The sequence below is a fragment of the Motacilla alba genome, chromosome 10, assembly GCF_015832195.1.
Source record: "Motacilla alba alba isolate MOTALB_02 chromosome 10, Motacilla_alba_V1.0_pri, whole genome shotgun sequence".
NCBI lineage: Eukaryota > Metazoa > Chordata > Aves > Passeriformes > Motacillidae > Motacilla > Motacilla alba.
The window spans coordinates 19,442,441-19,463,339 of record NC_052025.1 but is presented as its reverse complement, the minus strand read 5'-3'; the positions used below and the strand labels follow the sequence as shown (position 1 = coordinate 19,463,339).

At 46.4% G+C, this 20,899-nt stretch overlaps 1 protein-coding gene across 1 annotated transcript in view; it reads right to left on the bottom strand.

Annotated features, from left to right (window-relative positions):
- Positions 1 to 1,748: 1,748 nt before the first annotated feature.
- The window catches only part of MAP2K5 (mitogen-activated protein kinase kinase 5), a 121,329-nt gene continuing 102,178 nt past the window's right edge, over positions 1,749 to 20,899 (bottom strand). Inside the window, exons 21-22 of the mRNA XM_038146766.1 lie at positions 19,913 to 19,958; positions 1,749 to 2,993 (exon numbers count right to left, since the gene is read on the bottom strand). Of these exons, the coding sequence (XP_038002694.1) occupies positions 2,892 to 2,993; positions 19,913 to 19,958 (148 nt within the window). The 3' untranslated portion in view covers positions 1,749 to 2,891. The remainder of the gene's footprint in view (positions 2,994 to 19,912; positions 19,959 to 20,899) is intronic.

The following is a 20,899-nucleotide window of genomic DNA, read 5'->3' as shown; positions in this document are numbered from 1 at the left end:
GATACGAGAAACTAAATATTTTCTAATTCTGCGCTGATTTAAAGGCGATCTTCCGCGGGCTCTTCCCACGGGAGCTGCGCCGGGCAGTGGGAAAGGGAAATGTGGAAAATACTGGAAGTTTGGGCACAGATGGGACATATTCCGTTTCCCACTCCCATGGGAATCATCATCACTGAGGGTATAGGAGGGGAGACAGAGAGGTGACACTGGTGTGGGGCTGCTGGGGGAGCCCTAAATGAGCTGCTGGGGTGAGGAGTGGGATTGGGGGGTCACTGTGCAGCTGTGGGATCCTCTGCTGAATTCATTACACACCCCTGATGCCATCCTCTGAGCAGCACCCAGCTGCAGGGTGTGATACTGCTGCATTTCCTGCAACCTTTCCAGCCAAGAAATCCTACAATTCAGACCCCAAAAAATGCAGCAGGGAAGAGGAGAGAGAGCAAAACCACCCCTGGGCAGCCCCAGGCTGGGGTGAGCTCCTGCCTGCGGGGAGAGCAGCACTGCCGAGCCCCTTCCCAGCACCCAGCACTTCCAGGAAATCCTCCCTGGAGCTTCATCCCATCCCTGGACATTTTGGGAACAGGGTGACGTTACACATAAAGCAGAGCCCGGGTATGTTTCGTGTCCTGGCCACCTCAAAGTCATTTTTGAGTGGCTGAGACAGGATTTGCTCAGCCCCAAAGCAGCCCGGTGGTGCTGCATCCCTTGGGGCAGGTTTGGGGGTTCCTGCACTGCTGGGGTGCCCCATGCCAGGCTCACCTGCACCCCACAAGGCACAGACACGGACTGGGATGTTCTGGGCGCAGGGAGAGGAGCCTGGGCTGGGTTCAGGATGTGGGTGAGCTCAATCCTGGCCAGATTTCCTGCATTCCCCCTCAGCTGTGCCCCTCGGTGCCGATGGGTGGTGGCAGGAATTGGGGTCCATGTGGGGGCAAACCAGCCCCAGACCCCATATCCAGGCAGGAGGGAAGGTCTCAGCTGGGAATGCCAACAAGGCTGAGAGGAGCTGCTGAATCCCAAACTTCCCTCCTCTGCCCTCTCATCCAGCCCCATTCCCCCCAGATTCTGCTGGGAAGGGGCAGATGAGCAGATCCCTGGCTGCACTGAATCCCAGGATTTGGGAGAGGGGATGGAGCCCCAAATTCCCCTGGACTCACCCCACTGATGAGCCACGTGAATTATAATTCTGTCCCTGCTTGAACCAGGAGGTTTTTCCCAGCTCCACCCCACACGGATTTTCAGGGTGAGTCCAACCACTCACCTGGCAGGAAGAGCAGCAGGAAAAGCCCTGGGATTGCTGAGTTTTAAACTAAATCCGAGAGAGAGAGAGAGAGAGAGAGAGAGAGAGAGAGAGACCTTTTATCCAGGGAAAGCTGCTGCGAACTGTTAGGGATAAATAAATGGCAGCGCTGCCGATGCCCTGCCCGGCTCACAGGGAGGGAATTTGTCTCACTTTAGCAAAAGGACCTGGAGGAACGGGCTGCCGGCTCATTCATTGCCTGTTATCTGCCAGCGAGGTTGTGACATCAGAGCAATTAAGACAAACTTTAGTCTGTAAGTTCATGCCTGCAACCTCTACACTTCAAAAGAAGACAAACGATCCCTCCAAGGAAGGAAAGCAAGTCTTTTCCAGGCTGCTTCCAGAATAACATTTAGGATTTGCAGTGGTTCGGGAGGAATAATTCACTGAATTGTGGGGGGGGGGTTGAAGCTGCTGGTAGAAAATAAACCACCTGAGTCTTATTTTATTTTTTAGCAAAAGTTTATTTCTAATGCAAAGACAAGCAAACAAACCCCAACCTCCTCCCACCCAACTCACTCACCCCAAACCTGCCTCTCACATTCGTGGTTTATTTTTTTTTTTTCCTTTTAATAAGCATTTTTACACAAGGACTGATTCAACCTGTGTTAGTCTGCTGTGGAAATGCCCCCAGGAACTGCAGGAGCCAGAACACCCAGCAGAGACACTGCAGCCATTCCTTCTTCCTGGAACACCAAACCTGGAGCCTGTGCTTGACCTGGCTGAACCCACAGCTGTGCCGGGGCCTGCCCACCCTCCCAGGGAAGGATTATTCCCAACATCTCGTCCATGGCTGCCCTCTGGCAGTGGGAGCCATTCCCTGTGTCCTGTCCCTCCATCCCTTGTCCCAGTCCCTCTCCAGCTCTCCTGGAGCCCCTTCAGGCCCTGCAAGGGCTCTGAGGATTCCCTGGATCCTTCTCTTCTCCAGGGGAACGTTCCCAGCTCTCCCAGGCTGGCTCCAGAGCAGAGCCCTGTCCTCTTTCACCTCCCCTTCTCCACCTCAGCAAACCCTCTCTGGCTCAGGGATCAGCCTGCGGAGCCTGGCCGTGGATGCTGCTCATGTCCCAGCAGCTGGCACTGGGAGCACAGAGGCATTCCCAGCCATCCACTGGCGTGGTGCTGACCCTCCTGGCACCCCTCACCTCCTCACAGGGTGGGCAAGCCCAGGTACTTCTCCTTTTTTGTCTGTTTGCTTTTGTTTTACAGTTAAACCCAGTGTTTAGTGGCTGTCTGCACTCAGAGACAGCCACCAACTCGTCAGGAAATCTTCTGGACACTTGGACAGGAGCAACAGTTAAAAAATACTCTGGAGTCAGGAAACAGAACATTCAGTAACCCAAAAATAGAGATATAAAATACTTGCTTTAAGGCTGTGTACAGTATAACTGAAGATAAACCTGGAAATTGCTCAGCAACAAAAGAAACAATTAAGAAAATTCCTTGATGAGGCGGTGAGGAAAAGGCAGCCAACAAACGCCCTGATTTTGTTGATGCTTCTAGGAAATAGTTGGGAGTAAAACAGGGTCTGGATAAACGGAGAGTCCAAAGTGGAGCTCCTGGTGTGGGAAGAGCTCTGGGGGTGCTGCAGAGCTCACTGGGCTCCCTGGGCTCGCCGCTCCTCCAGCATCCTGCACACCCACATGGACACCACCTCGGCGTTGCCGTCGTTGTACTGCACCACGAAGGGGTGGCCCTGCAAGGGGACAGGCAGGGTTAGCCAGGACAAACGCACGCAGCCCTTCCGCAGCAGAAACCCCACGGCAGCAGCCCGTGGCTGCGGCCCCAGCAGCGCCACAAGGCACTGACTCGGAGCAGTGGATTGCCCCGTGGTGGCCACACGGTCTGTTCTGAGCAGGGGGAGGCAGCCCAGACCCCTTGGAAATGCTCTTTTTTTTTTTTTTTTTTTGGTTGGTATTCCATTTGCTCATTGTGTTCTGAGCCAGCCCCTTTCCAGGACAGCTGAGCGGCTGCTGAATGGTGTTCGGGTAAAATGATATCCCAAAAACCCCCGTTAATCTGCTTGTAAATGTGTGTGGTGCCCTAAAATTCCTCTCTTTAACAACCCCCTGTGCATCCTTCACATGCACTGACCTTCCAGAGCCCAAGGAGGATCCAGGAGAGCTGGAGAGGGACTCTGGACAAGGCAGGGAGTGACAGGATGAGGTGTTTTGCCCAGCACTGGGGTGTTTTTGGGTAGAAAAGTGCAGGAATAAGATAAATGCTTTTATCTCCAACACAGCCTGGAAGCAGCTGTTTCAGCTCCTCAACACAACAGCCAAGGACACCAGAGAGAAGCAGCAGAGAACAATCAGGAGGCACAGGCAGGGCAGAGCAGAGGCACTGGGGCAATCAAACCCAAATATTCCAGCCAGCCCCTTCTCCTTTAGGATGGGGAGGCCCCGCAGCCAAAGCTCCCTCACCCCCAGGACATCCCTGCCTTTAGGCTGCTCCAAAGGGAATTTCAGCTCTGAAACCTCAGCTCTGCACACTGCTCACCCTGTTTGCTTTGTTTTCTGAGGATATTCCACCAAAACCTGGGGGTTTCCACGCTTTTCTCCTTAGGAATGAGTTTAACTTGAAATTACTTTTCAGATTTCCCATGTTTTCACTGCCCTGCTCCAGTGAGGGTTTTTCTCAGGCTGAAGGGATGTTTTTACTAGAAGCCGTTTTTTTTTCAGAATCTGGTGGCTGATTTTTCTGAGCTGTTGGTTTTGAAACTGGGAACGGGAGAGGAGAGATTTCCAGCAAAACTCAGCAGGACCCATCTTTGCAAATCTTGCTGGACAACCTGCAGCATTTTCAGGTCAGGCACCAAAAACCAAGGAGGGCACAAGCGGCCCAGAGATGTCCAGTGCTCAAGGATGTGCCAAAATCTACTTCCATACCCACTTTGCTGCTTTTAATACCTGACCTCACTCAGCAGCACCTGCAGCTGCAATAAAAACATTTATCTGAGAGCCCCGCAGAGCTGGGGGTGATGCAGGAGTGCATCCAACCTGGCCTTGGCCTTTTGCAGTGGGATCTGGAGTGAAAATCAGCACAGACTCCAAAAGAGGGACTTGCACTTGGCTCAGCACCCAAAAACGTCTCAGGGAATTATTGGAGTTTTCCTCCAAGGTCTCCAGCACAGCAGCTGCAGTGGTTTTCTCTCCCTTAAGAAATCTCTTCATAAACTCATGCCTGCCCTCCATAGTTTTGTCATTATTCAGCACCCAATGCCACATTTCCCCCTTTTCAGGCATCCTGAGCATTGCAACCTTCACCCAGAGCACACAGAGCTCAGAAAGCAGCGCCTGAAACTGGAGACTCCTCTGGAAAGGATGGAGAAGGGGCAGGGAGCTGAGACAGGGAGGGAAGGAAGGAAGAACAAGGGAAAAACCCAAATAAAAACCCAAACCACCAAGGGAGAAATGCAGCAGGACACAGCTGTCACCTCAGAGAGGAGACAGTGACAGCCCCAACAGTTTGGACACTGCCAATAAATCCAGCCACCAACAAAGTCCCAGCCCTGACTCCAGGAGCGAGCAATGTGTTCTCACCCAAACCCTGCAGCCTGCTGGGCTTAAATATTCCTGCAGGGATTTACTGCAAGGGAACACTGAGAAAAGGTAAATGTGTAGAAGCTTGAAATGCATTTTCTGTTGCAGGGATCAGTTCCAGTTCTGGTGAGGTTTCCCTGCCTGCTGTGGCATGCACAGCTTTATTTTTGGGGACACAGGATCCCATCCCTGTGTTTCAGATCTCCTCAGACTCCTATGCAGGTTCACAACTACACAATAACCACCTCCTTCCCAGCTTTTAAATATTGAGCCTTAAAACCACCTGGAAACAGCACAGCCAGAGGGAAACAGGTTTTTAAATATTCAGCCTTAAAAATACCTGGAACTCAGCACAGCCAGAGGGAAAGAGGTTAAAAACCCAGCACCAAACTGGTTTTTCTTACTGGTACTGCTGTGCAATAACCACCTCCTTCCCAATTTTTTAATGCTCAGCCTTAAAAATATCTGGAAAGACCACAGCCAGAGGGAAAGAGGATTTTAAATATTCAGCCTTCAAAATACCTGGAACTCAGCACAGCCAGAGGGAAAGAGGTTAAAAACCCAGCACCAGAGTGGTTTTTCTCACTGGTTGGTACTGGTGTGCTGTGCCCTGGCTCAGTGGGATGCACTGGGAATCCTGCAGGGAATGGGAAGTGGCTGCTGCAGAGCCTAGAGCTGGAAAGGTCAGGCAGGACAGGGCCAGGGCCGGCCCCAAGTGAGTGTCAGGCAGCCTAATTTTGTGTGTCAAGCCTGAAAATGAGATAAACAATGACAAACCAGGCTTTTTAAATGAACTTGTCTCTTCTGGTTCTCTTGATAAAGGGTACATTTCTCGAGTTGCAGTGTCCCACCAGACAGGTTTAACTCTTTCACAGGGCAGCTCCTGGCAGAGGGGGAGGTGAAGGATTTAAATACCTGACAGGAAATTAAAAGGGCAGTGCCCCCCTGAACACAGGGCCCTGGTAATTCCAACTCAGTGTTCACCAACCATCAGTCATTTAGCCCAGTCAATTAAATCCCCATTATTCAAGGGTAAAAGTTCCATCATTTTATCTACCCCTCAAATTCAGCAATTTGCTTTCATGGCTGTCTCCTCTGGCATCTTTGTTTCTGGTAATAACCCACCTTGAGCTCACTGCCACAGGCCTTGCATGGCACCCTGGGCAGGGCTGCAGGTCCACGGGCCTTTTCCAGCTCCAAGTGCCCACCTGGAGAGCGCAGCTCTGCTCCAGGAGGATGAAATTCCCTCTGGGATACAAAATCATCGCCCACAGCCCCAAATCCCTTCAGCTCTTCAGTCTAAGGCACAGGTAACAACTTCCACTGCCTCTCACACACAAATGCAGGGAAGAGCTGAGCTTCAGGAGAGCCTCTCTCATAAACAGGACCCTCTGGCCATAAAATGTTTGTGTTTGGGGAGCACCAGGGAGGTTCAGACCAATGCCAAAGGACAGGCAGACCAAAAATAATCCCCTCATGCAACGCCTGGGATTTCAGACACAAAAGGAGTCAGTGTTTATGGGAGACTGCTTTAAAGGTCCATGGAACGGGCAGCTCCCAGCCTGGAATGGTGACAAAGCACATTCCCAGTGTGAAATGCCAGTCAGCCACAGATTTCCTTGGAAATCACCAAAAATGAGGGATTTTCCTCCCCAGGGTGGTGCTCCCTGGGGCACAGAGCACGGCAGGAACCTGAATCCCACATGGTGGGAGAACATGAGATCTAACCCACTCCAGCACCTCCTTATATTCCTTTCCCCTGGCACAGTGAGAGGCTGACTGGGGAGGGCAGCCAATTAAAAATGATAATAAAATTCCTCATGCTTAGGCAAGGCAGGTGGGAAATGAGTGGCACTGCACTGGTTGCAGTGGTGCCATCCTTTTAACATTTCTTTTTCCAGGGACCCTCCCAGCCTGAGCTCCATTTATCACCAAGCAGCACAGACAAATCATGCCTTCCATTAAAAAAATTCTGAACTCAACACCACAAAAAAACCACAATAAAAAAGATCCCAACTGTTGCAGCCACAGCCTATCAAGACAATGGCCGTGCCCTCAGACAGCATTTCAAATACAGTTTATTAGTGTGTGATATGAAAAGGGTATTTTTATTGCATGATATAATGCAATGGGACCTTGGGCGCTCTGCAGAAGGACCTTGCACTCAGAAGTGTAATGAACCCATAGTCCAAAAAACATTATACTGTACATTAACCTATCATTAATGGCACATTAGGGCTGGGGGCATTGCACGCTCGCTGGGCAGGGCTCCATCAGGACAGTGTGCAGGAAACCACAGTCTTCCCAGGCTTAAAACAAATAGAGAAAATAAATATTACTGCTGGCTGCAGGCTGCTCTGAGGGAAGCTCACTCGCTGCTTAACTTGCAGTTTTTTAAAGGGGGCATGAGGAAGATGCAGCAGTTTTTTGGGTGGTGTTGGCATGCCCTGAATGCATCAGATGCAGCTCTTCCTGCCCAAAACACAGCCCCTGATAAGAACAGAGTGTAAGCTGGAAGCCTGCTCCCCTTCCCTGCCATTCCCTAATTCCTCCCTGGCAGTAGGAGCCGGGAATGGGAAGAGCATCCTCTGACCAGCTCTCTGCTGGACACCTGGGATCTGTTTTGCCCCTGCACTCATTTCACCTGAGCAGAATTCCAGCCCTGCCAGCACCAACTCCATGTGAAACACGAGCAAACCACCAAATCCCTGCTGCTCCCAGAGCAGGAGAGATGTTCCAGGCCTTCCCCCACTCCAGGTGCTCTGCTCAAAGGAAACCACAGAGCAAATGTTGAAAAAGGAAAGCCTGGCTGGCAGCTCATGCCTCCAACTCCAAAAAATTCCAGCTTGGCTGTCCAACAGCACATCCCAGTTGGCTCTCCCATTGCTCCTGAGGTGCCTGCGCTGTGCACAGCTCTTGTAGGAACTCAGGGCATGGATTTGAGGGGAAATCCCTGCCCATCCTCATGTTTAATGGGGGACAAGTCCCACCTCCAACAGGACAAACACAAAGCTCGGCTCTGGAGCTGCACCAGCTTCCCAGGACTCCTGGAAACACCAAGTGCTGAGCAACCCAAAGAGCTTCCCAGAATTCCTGGAAACACCAAGTGCTGAGCAACCCAAAGGCTTCCCAGAATTCCTGGAAACACCAAGTGCTGAGCAACCCAAACCACCCTGAACTGACCCCGGGGCCCCCTCCAGTGCCCTCAGCACGTGTTAGGATTTCATCACTCCAGCCCTGCCTCCAGTGCTGGAGGAAGGATTTTCCATCTCGAGCTGCTGCCTCCAAGGACAAGCCACACTAAAAGCTGTTCTAATTATCTGTGCCAGCTATCCACAGCATCCAACTGCGGCTCCCACAGCCAGGAATAGCAGCGAGGAATCCTCAGGCCAATTCTCTCACTGCAGACTCCCAAAACATCGTTAATTCACAGGCACAGAAGGTGGCAGGGCATCCTCAGGGGATGCTCCACGCAGCTTCCGAGGCTGGAGTGGGGTAAAAACTCTGAAGGCTGAGCACAGGTGAATCCACGGAGACACAGAACCTACCCACACGTGAAAGGACCTGCAGGACACTCTAAGTGTGATCCAGCTGCTCCACCTCTTGTTTTCCCTTTGAAATTTTGGGATTTTTTTTAAACTCTTTAAAGAAAAGTGTGAGCACCTGAAGGGCTTGGAACTGCAGGGACTGGGAGGCTCAGCCTGTGTGTCTGCCAAGAGTGTCCCCAGTGTCCCAAAGATGCAGCAAGGTCAGCTGGAGCCTCCTTGTCCCTTCCAAATGGGACTGCAGATCACAGATTAAGCTTAACCCTAGAACTGCAGCTCCTCCTTGGGGCTGTGCCTGATCTGGGAGCGAGGTTTGCTGGCCCAGTTCTCTCTCACTGTTCTGTCCTCAGACTATTTTGGGCAAGGACTGCGCTGCGGCGCCGGAGAGGCTCCAGCACCCCCAGAGCTGTGCTCAGCTGGGTGCTGGAGACAAAGCCCCAGAGCAGGGGGTGAAACCATGGCATCACAGAATCACGGCATCCCCCAGTCATGGGCTGGAAGGACCTTAAAACACACCCAGTCCTCCCCCTTCCACACCCTTCACCACCCCAGGCTGCTCCAATCCAGCCCTGAGCACTCCCAGCAGGGAGCACTGGCGTTTTCTGGCAGCAGATGAGGCAGGAACAAGAACACATCCACAGGGAAAACCAAGTCTGGTTATTTTCCTGGAAGTTTCTGCTCCTTGCTCTCTCCTCAGCTGACAGCAGAGCCCAGCCTGCTGAGCAGCTCCACTCGGGGAGTGGGGAGTTTTGTTTGTTGCATGGCCTCCCTAACATACACTGTAATTAAAATGTTGATTACTAAACAGTTTAAATATATGACAGACAATGCAGTTAAAGCCTACAGTTAGGTCAATATGTGATTTAGATTTGCCATTTAAAAACTCTCATTTAAATTTTGCATACATTAATCACTACCATACTTCAATGTTCTGATATCCACCTGACTACACTATTAAAATAAAACTTGCTGCCCCAGGGAAATCCTACTTATTCTTAATTGTTTCGAGGCTTTGATGGGCTTTTAATCTAAGATTAATTTATGCAATTTTAAATAACTCTTCTTATGATTAATAAGCTTGAAAATTAAAAGGAGTCTAAAGCAATTATAATGAGCATTTGGTCATAACCTCATTAGGAGAAGGAGTGAAGGATACAGCTCTGGAATTCTTACAAGACTACAATTTAAGGTTACTTTCAGAGGAGTCAAACATAGTTCTTGAAATTGCAAAGGCAGATTAGCCTAGGTCAGCCTTAGAACTATGGCTACCTAGATTAGCACACTAATGATTCTATCCCTCTGATGATATGTGAGACACTGAAAAGATGATGCAAAACAAAGATAAATGGATAACACAATTAAGCACTGAAGCCTTGGGGTTATATTTCTTCCTTATATTTTTTTAAGAAGTACTTTTTTCTCATATTATTTATCTGTTTGTAGGTTGGCTTTCACCAATGCATTTTTCCTTTTTACAGGATAAAGTTAACTACAAGTGATTTTCAGCCGGCTTAGTTTTGTTGAGGCACCAAAACTCTCCTGCAATTTCCAGAATTTGTCTTCAAATAACAACAGTCCCCAGGCCTGATGGATAAATGAAGAGGAAGAACACCTTAACTTTGCCCTCAACACCTCAACCTGAACAGCAACTGTCTACACACCTCAGCCGAATTTCCATTTTTAAACAGCAATACGGATTCTTCATTATGATCAAAGTATTATTTTCAAGCTTTGGACAGGTGGTGACCCCAAAACAGATCCCAGAGACCCCTCATGCACTTGACTGATGTGTCCAAGCTGGCAACTCACCACCAGACAAAGGGTCAAGAGGGAATTTCTCAGGTCAGAACAGCAGGAATCGGAGCAGCTCCACTCCACAGCTGGCCCTCACTTCAAACTCCTCAACCCCTCCTCCTGCAGGACCCTGGGTCTGCTATTTGTTCCCTTCCTGTGGCAAAGACTGGTCTGAAATTTACTACAGGGTTTAGGGTTTGGCTGTGGCACAGAGGAATCTATTTGCCCATCTGCAGATCATTCTTTCCACAGCAGCTTTGCTTTTGATATTTGTTGTTAAAGCAGTAACTGTCCTTGGCACTCCTCGCGCTGCTCGGCTGAAAACGAGCCAGCTCCCAGCAAAGGTATTTCACTTTTTGTGTTATGACTCTTAAAAACTCTTAAAACAAACTAAAGCAGCCGAAATCTAATTGGAGTTTACTTCTGCAAGTGCTGCTGAGGTTAAGGAGAGCTGCAGAGGAGGAACGGGGAGAGTGGCCCAAGGCTGATGGAGTCTGTCAACATTAGCAAGCTGTCGACAACAGAAGCAGCTCTGCTGAGTGAAACGCTCGGCGCAACATTTCGGGGATGGAAGAGGTTTGACTTTTGCCCAGCTCTGGTCTGGTTTGTGGCCTCAGTGCCCATTAGTAGCTGGAGCTCATTAGGTGTGTGCCTGGAGCACATCTTCTGGTGGGGCTTCATTTGAAATCGATTCAGTTCGTGAGCTTCAAGACCTGGCTGGGATGAGAATGAGAGAGTGGGGGCTCAGAAAGAGCAGAAATGCACACCTGACCTGAACTCTGGGGGAGCTGCACCTGCAGAAGTGTCCTCAGCTCCTGCACAGGAATGGTCTTGGTGACACCGAACAGAGCTCGTCAAGAATTCAAAGCTGATACAGAATTTCCTTCAAACAAGGACTAAGTGTTCCCCTAGACTCAGGGGGGAAGGGTGAAGAAAACAACTGCTTTCCCCAAATTTTTCGACTGAGAAAAAAAAAAAATTGCTAAGCAAATTACTAAGCTGAAGTAAACTGAAACAATCTCCTAAATGTTTTTCACCCAAACCTTGGAGAAGAAAATGCTGCGTGCACACACGCACAAATAACAACAATTAACAAAAGCAAAAAAACCCTGAAAATGATGTGGCTGGAAGCAAAAAGGGAGAATGGAACAGCTCGTACTTCGTTAGCATTTTTGTGATGAAGTTTCTGCAAATGAACAAGTTGTTTTTAAAAGTACCACTATAATCATCCTGCATTCCATGGCTGCACACTGCCTGCACGGAGTGCAAAATGACATCCCCATGTTTGGCAGGCTCTGTAGAAGGACTCAATAAAGTATTAAATGATGGAGGTGAAGGCACTGCCAAATCCCCTTGTCTGAGGAGTAGGGAAAGCTCAGGTACGAAACAATACTGGAATAAATGCACAGAGCCCTGCTGAAAACACAGAGAGAGCAAAATATATCACACTAGTTGGCTTGGGGAAAAAAATATAAATTCCTTTGACTCTCTCCCAAGGTCACTGAACAAGGACCAAGGCCACCAGCAGCATTTCCACGCTCAGAGCTGTATTTTAATCCAGAGGAGCCTTTCCCTGGTGGAAACCTGGCTCTCCCCAGCCCAGCAGGTACAGGCTCATCCCAATTTATACCAGCTGAGCGTTTCCCCAGCCTCACCCATCAAATCCGAGCGGGAAGATGCACATTGATGGGACAGTGAACTTTTCCAGGGCTGTATTTTGGGGTTTCAGCCCGAATAAAGCCGTGTGCTCCGAGCTCTGCCCCGGCTGGGAGCGCCAGCAGCCGGCTCCGGAGTGGAGGCCGCGGCTTAAAAAAAAGGAAAATAAATAAAAAAGAAATCATGTTTAATTTAAAAATTAGAAACTGGAGCAGGCTGTGAGCACAGAGGTTGATTGAAACAAAATTTAAATTCCTGTCAAGCCCATTTAAACACAGGGGCCCTTCATAGGCAATTAGCTGCTCCCTGTGAAGGCTGAGCGAGGCCGGGCCTGGTCACTGTGAGGAGCCGAGAAAAATTAACTAAAATCAGGCGCTATGAAATATTTAGCCTCCCAGTTTATCACCGGGGTTTGGAAGTGTAAACAAGACAAAAATCGATTCCTCGGTGCCCTCCAATCAATCCCCCAAAATGGCGAGGGCATCTGTTTCTGCTCAATTTTGTTTACTCTGGCAGATTTGCCTTAATTGCGGTTGTTTATCTCCCGTTGTCCCCGGGGCCCTAATCTCCCGATTACTAATACTTAACACTCATTTCACATCTAAAGCTACTTCTAATCCTCAACAGGTTTCTGGAGCTCTTAAAATGATGGAGGCCAGGGAGATTTCTCTTTGTGAGAGGAGCATTTTGCGACCCGCAACCAGCTGGGCCCAATCGTCACCAGGGATGGCGGCAACAAAGGTGCTAAAAGGCTCTTTCACAAACTCTGCCTCTCCGCCGGGAATGCCACCGAGAAAAAAAAGGCCTTTGATGGGGAAAAAAGGGAAAAAAACCACCCTGAACAAGGGAGCTCGAACAGTCCAGCCAAATAAAGTTACTGTCATAATCAAGCGCTGTCAATCACAATGAAAATCCAATTAAAAAATCTTTCAGCACGGCCCCTCTTCAGGAGAAAAATGTCCCCTATTTATATGCGGGTTTTTTTTCTTTTTTCTTTTTTGTCAACTGCACAAATTAGAAAGTCGTATTAATTGATTTTTTACTACTTTAGGCCCTGATCCTCCAGCAGAATTTCTGCGGATGGAAGAATCAAGCGGCACAAATCTGATTAAGGGATTTGAGGCATAATGCACACAGGTCACTAAGAAGCCATATCTCTATCTCCTGCTTTATACTCTGCTTATTCATAGGCAATTATTACTCTTATTTAATACTGCAGGAGTGTCCTGAGGTGCTAATTGGACTAGAGACCCACATGTAGCTGGTACTGCACAAGCACCAGCCATTTTAATCTATGCAGAGTGTCTGAACAGATTTAAAACGCCAATTTCATTACACAAATAAAAATCGTACGTGGATTTCAACAGTTGCCTGTTAGGGTAAATTCCTTGATGAATTTGGAATGAATAGAAAGGACAGTATTCTGGGATTTAAAGACAGGGGTCTTATTTTGGAACTGCTAACAGATTTTTTTTTTTCCCCTCAATTTTTCAAAATAAATACGTAAGGAAGACAGCTGACATAAAACATCAACGAGGCAAATGCACAACTTCTCAACATCCAGTAATTGAAAGATTTGCAATTCTGCTACCAAAATGAGTGAGATGTAAATATTTGTCCCTGTGCCTGGAGAACTACTGAACAACCAGCAGTGCCAAATGAAACATTTGCTCAAATTAAACTGCAAAGCCCAGGAGACTCAAGTAACCAAAAAATATGAACTGTATCCCTCTAAGCTGTTGCCAATTTGTTTTTGTCCAATTTCCTTAGATTTTCAACACCTCTTTGAGCCAACTCGAGTTATTCCTTTTCACATTTCACAGGGAAATGCTGCTGCTTTGTGCAGCTCTAGGGCATGGTAGGAGGGGAATATTCCCATTTATTCCCAGATATTATTCCCAGTTATTCCCATTTGCTGGAGGAACTGGGTGATCCCACGGCAACGGGTGCAGCAGGCAGGGAATGAAGGCATCACCCCTTAACCCCGTCACCATCCTGCTCTTGGGTGGTTGCTGGATTTGGTGACACTGATAGAATGGATGTCTCCATTTCAAGAGCTGATTGCTCAAGTGGCACAGAACTCACACCCCAAGGACAGAGATGGCTTCCCCCCCACTTTTTTTTTTTTTGAAAGACAGAGAGGGAAATATCCCTGACCCACCTTTCCCAATTTCAGCTCAGTGAGCTATGCTGCCACCTGAAGAAACACAGATTTTTTTCCTCTTAAGCTACCCTGACCAAGGAAGATACTGAACACGCAGTGACGGGAGCATCCTGAGCCCTGCTGTGAAATCCTTGCCTCAATATAAATTTTGCTTTGTCTTCAGTGTATCCAGGGTTTGATCCAGAACTCCTGGTCCACTGCATGTCTGAACTGAGAGACTGAAGACCTAGTTCATTATTTACCACATATATTTCATGATTGAACTGGATGATCCTAAAAAACCTTTCCCAACCTAAACAATTCTATATTTACAACAGCTGAAATACTTGGCTCTGAACATTTTTTCCTTGAGAAAGCAGGAGAGAGCCCTTTCCTTCACATCTGCTTGTGTTTGGTGTCTGTCAGGACTTCCCCTTGTCATGGAGTGAATAACTGGGATCGTTGTGGCAGGGGAGAGGCTGAACATCTGCAAACAAAGCCATTCATCACAGCTCCAAGCACAGACAATGTTATCAACCCTGATGGGAGATCCTGCACTGGCCCAGCATAAAAAAAGCCAAAGAGGGAAAATTCTTGGCTCCCTGTGATTCAGCAACAATGCCCAAACATCTGGACAGGTGCGCACAACAAGCATGGATGTCTAAAGCTGGCCTCAAGCATCTCTGGGGTGTGTTTGTGCAAAGGGAAGAGCTGAGAGTCCTCTGGTCTATCCCAAAAACCATCATCATCGTCCAAACCCCAGCCCTGGCTCCTCAGTGATACCACTGGGGGAAAGCCCTTTATTGACAAACCTAAGCACCAGTGTTTTATTGGCTTTATTCTGGGGCTTTAGATGAAAATCCAGGCAGGATTATGCTGATCCTCCATTTGTTTGTTTAAACCATAAAAGTATTTCCTGAGAGCTGGAGCCAGGGGTTTAACACAATGAACTGCAAATATGTTTAGCTACTGTGCAGACCCCCTGAAATAAAGCTACATAAAATATAGCTCCTTAAAACCACGCATTTTTAATTCCCTTGTTGTACTTGTTGGAGATGTGGGAACAGGCAGCCAGAATGCATTTTTGAGTCTCTAATATCTTGACACGTGTCTTAAGATATTTAAATATACAAACTAACTGCTTATGTGGAAAAAAATACCCATTACAGCCAATAAAATCAGGGTGCCTGGTCCAGAGCCATTCCTGGAATGGAGAGTGGCATTGCTGGATGCATGGGAATGGGAAATTTCAAAACTCTATTAGGCATTGAAATAAATAAAATACCAAAGGAGAACAGGTTTTCCAGCATGTCAGCAGCCTTGACACATATGATGTACAATTTATCACACGATGTTTAAATTGACACAATTTAAATTGATAAAATATCGACATAAGAAGCATCAGTAATTTAAATTTTAAGAAGGAGAAAAGCTCCTGGTTGTGTTGACAACTTGAAGAAGAATCATTAGATCTGTGCAAAAGTAATGGAGTGCAGGAGGTGACTGCCATCCTTTCCCTGCCCAATTTTTCCTTGAGAAATCCTAAAGGCTGTGCTTTGATGCCTCCACAGGAGAGCACAACAGAGTAACTGCTCCATTCCTGACTTTTGGTGTTTCGAATGCCGTTTTTTACGCAAACGCCTTTCATTCCAATAACCATCGTGCAGGAGTTCAATGCTGCACTAACAACAAAAAACCCCTCACCAAGAGACTCCAGCAATTCCAAAAAAAGCACCAACAATCTGCAGCAGCCGAGGCCGAGCTTGCAGCTAAAGGAGAGATTTTAAACAATTACCAAAGCAGGGCAGTGATATCATAAAGGCAATTTCTGCGCTAGCTTGTTTTCTGCAACTCTCCCTGCCTCTGAACAGCTAGAACAGATAATAACTATTAGTAAATCAAACTCCTGCAATATCCAGCTGTGCCTCCCCCATTTACATACAGATAGAATGGGTATATGTTTTTAATATGTATGCCAGGCGTAGTTTTACCACAGCTGAAGTGCACGCTACAAAGGAGGAGGAGAATGGGAATGGAATCAGCATGAGATAATAAAGTGGCCTAGATAAAGTATTAGCCAGCGATTGATCTCAAACAGGGGATGCTGCTTCTCTCTGACCTGATTACTTACTATGCATAGATTCCATTAAATAGAGCTTAGGATGGAAAGCTTTGGGAAAATACCGTAAATACAGGCCCAGCCCCAGCCTGGCTGCTGCCCTGGACTCTGGGCATGAACAGCAGTTAAACCTTCTCTGGGTTTAAACCAGAGTCTAAACCTTCCCTGAGTTAAAACAGGAGTTAAACCTTCCCTGGGTTAAAACAGGAGTTAAACCTTCCCTGGGTTAAAACAGGAGTTAAACCTTCCCTGGGTTTAAACAGGAGTTAAACCTTCCCTGGCTACAAACAGGAGTTAAACCTTCCCTGAGTTAAAACAGGAGTTAAACCTTCCCTGGGTTAAAACAGGAGTTAAACCTTCCCTGGGTTAAAACAGGAGTTAAACCTTCCCTGGCTACAAACAGGAGTTAAACTTTCCCTGGGTTTAAACAGGAGTTAAACCTTCCCTGGCTACAAACAGGAGTTAAACCTTCCCTGAGTTAAAACAGGAGTTAAACCTTCCCTGGGTTTAAACAGGAGTTAAACCTTCCCTGAGTTAAAACAGGAGTTAAACCTTCCCTGGGTTTAAACAGGAGTTAAACCTTCCCTGGCTACAAACAGGAATTTAAACCTTCCCTGGGTTAAAACAGGAATTTAAACCTTCCCTGGGTTTAAACCAGAGCCTAAACCTTCCCTGGGTTTAAACAGGAAGACCACTGGTAAATTCTGAGGTTGTTCCTTTCTCCCAATGGACAATTTTTTCCCCATTACTTGGTGAAATCCCTTATTTCACTGCTGTGGAACAAATCAGTTGATTTGATTACGTACATCCAGAAAAACCAGTGGGATATCTTGTTTTGGGCCTGGCTGCAGGGAAGCGAGGGCAGTGAGTAAATAAATAATAAAATAAATAAATACAGCAGCCTGATCCACCTGCACATGGACATCTGTGGCAATGAAAAACCTGACTTTAAACAGGAATTTCACCCAGCCTCGGCTTAGGCCCTATTTCCTGACAAAATGGACATTTTGGGTTTAGTAAAAAAGAGCTTTTTGCATGGCAGGCAGGGGAAATCCATCCCAGGATTCTGGTGGAGGTGCCAACCTGGCACTCCAGGCACTCAGCTCCTCAAATGCACCTAAAATCCACTGATTATCAGCAGAGGGGGGAAAAGATTCACCTTCTGCTCCCTTCAACTTGCTTTCAGTCCTTAATCCTCCTAAACTGGTCACAAAATCGCGACTTCCAGCACAGCTGGTGTCTGCAGGGGAGGAGAAGATGCTCTGGTTTGTCTGCAGGTGAGGATGGGCGTGTGACACCTCCCATCCTTGCTGGAGCACTGCTTTTAATTAAAATAAACCAACCCAAAATGCAGTGAACGAGGTGAAACCCTGCTCTGGTTTAAATCAGCCAGAAGGTGACCTTGAAGATGCAGGGTTTCAGTGCATCCCTCTGTGCATTCCTTCCATCCACCAGAGCCACGTGGCAATTCCAGCAGTACAGAATTAAAGGATGCAGGGGTGAGAAATTCCAGAATTCCCAGGATTTTTGTGCTCAGGGGAGGTGGCACTCAGTGCTCTGCTCGAGGTGGGGCTCAAATGGACTCCCATGACCTTGGAAGGCTTTTCCAACATCATTAATTCCACAATATTTAAAGTTTTGTGTTTTTTTTCTGGCCCTGTTTACCAGCAATTATAATTTAACTTCTGCATACATATTCAGGCAAAGATATATATATATATATATATATGTGTGTGTATACATCTGTGTACACAGACACATAATGCTAATGTGTATATTCATACTGATTTTATAAATAAAGTGCTCCTTGAGAAGACTGGGGAAAAGCAAAAACAGAAAGGGTTTGAGTCTATAAATATAGAATATATAAATAAAAATAAAGATATAAACATATTATATAAATATTAATTATAGAAAAATATTAATTTTAATAGAAAACAATTATATAATATATCATCATTATTATTGTAAACATATATTTAAATATAATGCGAAACAGAGATATAAATACATAATATTACACATATCCTCTACAATATAAAGGAGTGAGCAGCTCCTATTTCACTACTCATTGTTGCAAGCTCATTTCTGACTGACTAAAAAGGAGGTGGGGAAAAAAAAAGCATTACATTGTTTAAAAAGTAGGAACGCTCCTCTTTTATTTATTTTTTTTTTTCCCAGAGGCGCCGGAATTTCCAAATAATTTCACAAAACACCTCCTTTAAAGGGGCCCAGCACCCTCCAGGGCATGTAGTTGTAAAGATAAATCTGTGCACTTCCCTGCTACTGCAGGCACTCACCCTTTGGCCTCATTTTTATGGCTCTACACCCTGGAGTGGTGTTATTGCTCACAACCATCCCCACGCACACTTCTGGGGGGCGCTGGGATCTGCAGATGTTTTATTTATAAGTGGCAGGCCCATTGCATCACCAAAATGTGCATTTGCAAGCAGAGAGAGAGGTTTTCTGAAAGCCCATTCCATTGTTTTAATAGCTGAGGCACCCAGCCATGGCAGAACGGCGCACGAGGTAAATGTGGCTGCAGCTCCAGAACCTGCTCCAAGTTTTCTCAGATGTGACTAACTGCAAGAATTTCCCAGCCATCAAAAGTTCATAAAAAAAGACAAAAATCAGCCTTTGGTATGAGAAAACTCAAAGTGCAGGGGCTCTGATAAACTTTAAGGTGTCATTTCAGCGAGGTATTTAAGCAGGTGCCCAACTCCAAGTGCAGATTTGGGGGAGTTAACACCCCTAAAATGAGATTTCACAGTTAAATACTTTCCTAACCAGGAAAGAGACTGGTCTGGATTGGGAGACACCTGCCCCTGGGCATCTTCACAGATTAGCCTTTAACTAGAGAGCTGCTGCAGCAGAAAAACTTGTTTATTCTCACAGAAGCAATGAGAAGATTCTCTTTCTTGGAAGCAAGAAATGAGAGGATGCACCAGTGTCTTGATCCAGTTAAAATCCCTTACAATTATTCCTGTATTCCAATTATCTCTGTGTATTTCGTGCACAGATGTACATTCATTTCAAATAAATACGTATATTGAAATGTATATTTAATTTCAAATCATGATGGTTTTAGAAAAGCTTTTGAGTTGCAGCAAGCAGAATATAAAGGAAAGTAAGGAAACATTTAAAAATTGAAGGGGTTTGACGTGAGCCAGAGGGGATTGGGAGTCTACATAAATTGTTGCAAACAGCAATAATTAACAATTGAAAAATGACAATTGCACAAGAAGTGGGCTCTGAGCTCAGATTCCAAGCCTGAGAGCCCTTCCATGGGCACACCTCACCAGATATTCTCCTTCTCCTGCAGCCAATCTGGTTTCATTTTACATGACCACCACTGAAAAGAGCGGCTCTTGCATTTCATTAAAACACATATTTTAACCCCACTCTCTGTTTTCAATCCTCACTTTTGGGAAGGTTCAGGCTGGCAAATGCTGACAAGGAGTGACCTACATTAAGCTGTAATCCCTGGACATCCAAACTGGAAGGAAATGTGTATCGAGCACCAAAATGGTTTTGACTGAAGCTCGATAGTGGCTGTGAAAGTTCTGAGTTAATTCCCCAAATCACAAGTGAAGAAAACAGCAAAATACCCAAAATACCCAAAAAACAGCAAAATACAACTTCAGAACCACAATCCCACCCCTGGTTTGGGTGCAAATATGGAATTGCTGCACAAGCAGGAAGAGTTTAGAGAGAAATGCACTGAGCACACTGAAAAATGCAGGAGAAAAGAGATAAATTTCTACGTAAATGACCAAAAAATATTCACTGGCAAACCCAAACTGAGGTTTCACTCACCATTAAATCTTCAGGTGCTGGCCTTTCCTTTGGCTGCTTCTTCATGCTGTGTCATAAAACAAAATGTTTGTATCAAAACAACTGCTTGTTGATTTGAAGTGCAGAAATATTGTTTTATTTAAAACGTCCAATTATTGAATTGTGTTTTATCTCTTTTATCACAGAGTGAAGAATTTCAGTGTATTTCTTAACTTTATCAGGGCTGATGTGGGACAGGGTTCCTAACAGTAACCAAAATATTAATTTGGGGTTTTTCCTCCCTCCCAGCCTTCCCTCATGGGATGCAGGGCTCCACACTCTTTGTAACCATGAAAGGTGTGTAAATACAGAGATCCCCAAAAACCAGGATATACAGAGAGAGCTGATTCCCATTTTCCCAATTGCATTTTATCCCTTTTATCACGGAATGAAGAATTTCAGTGTACGGGACACAGGGCTCCTAACAGTCCCCAAATATTAATGGATTTTTTGGTCCCTCCCAGCCTTCCCTTATGGGATGCAGGGCTCCACATTGTTTGTAACCAATGAAGGTGTGTAAATACAGAAACCCCTGAAAAACAGCAGGCACAGAGAGCTGATTCCCATTTTTTTTCCAATTGTATTTTATCCCTTTTATCACAGACTGAAGAATTTCAGTGTATGGGACACAGGGTTCCTAACAGTAACCAAAATATTAATGGGATTTTCCTCCCTCCCAGCCTTCCCTGATGGGATGCAGGGCTCCACACTGTGTGGATTTCTGTATTTACACCCCATGAAAAGCAGGGATTATGTATTTGTACATTTGATTTGTATTTGATTACGTACTTTTAAATCCGTTTCTGTGGATTTCTGTATTTCCACACCATATTTTCCTGGGCATTATGACACAGCTCAACACAAAGAATTATCCAAACAGGTGGGAAATCCAACTCCACCTCTGAACACGCAATACCCTGGGGTTCCTACCTTCACTTTCCCCCATTTATTTCCATTACCCTGCAGGGT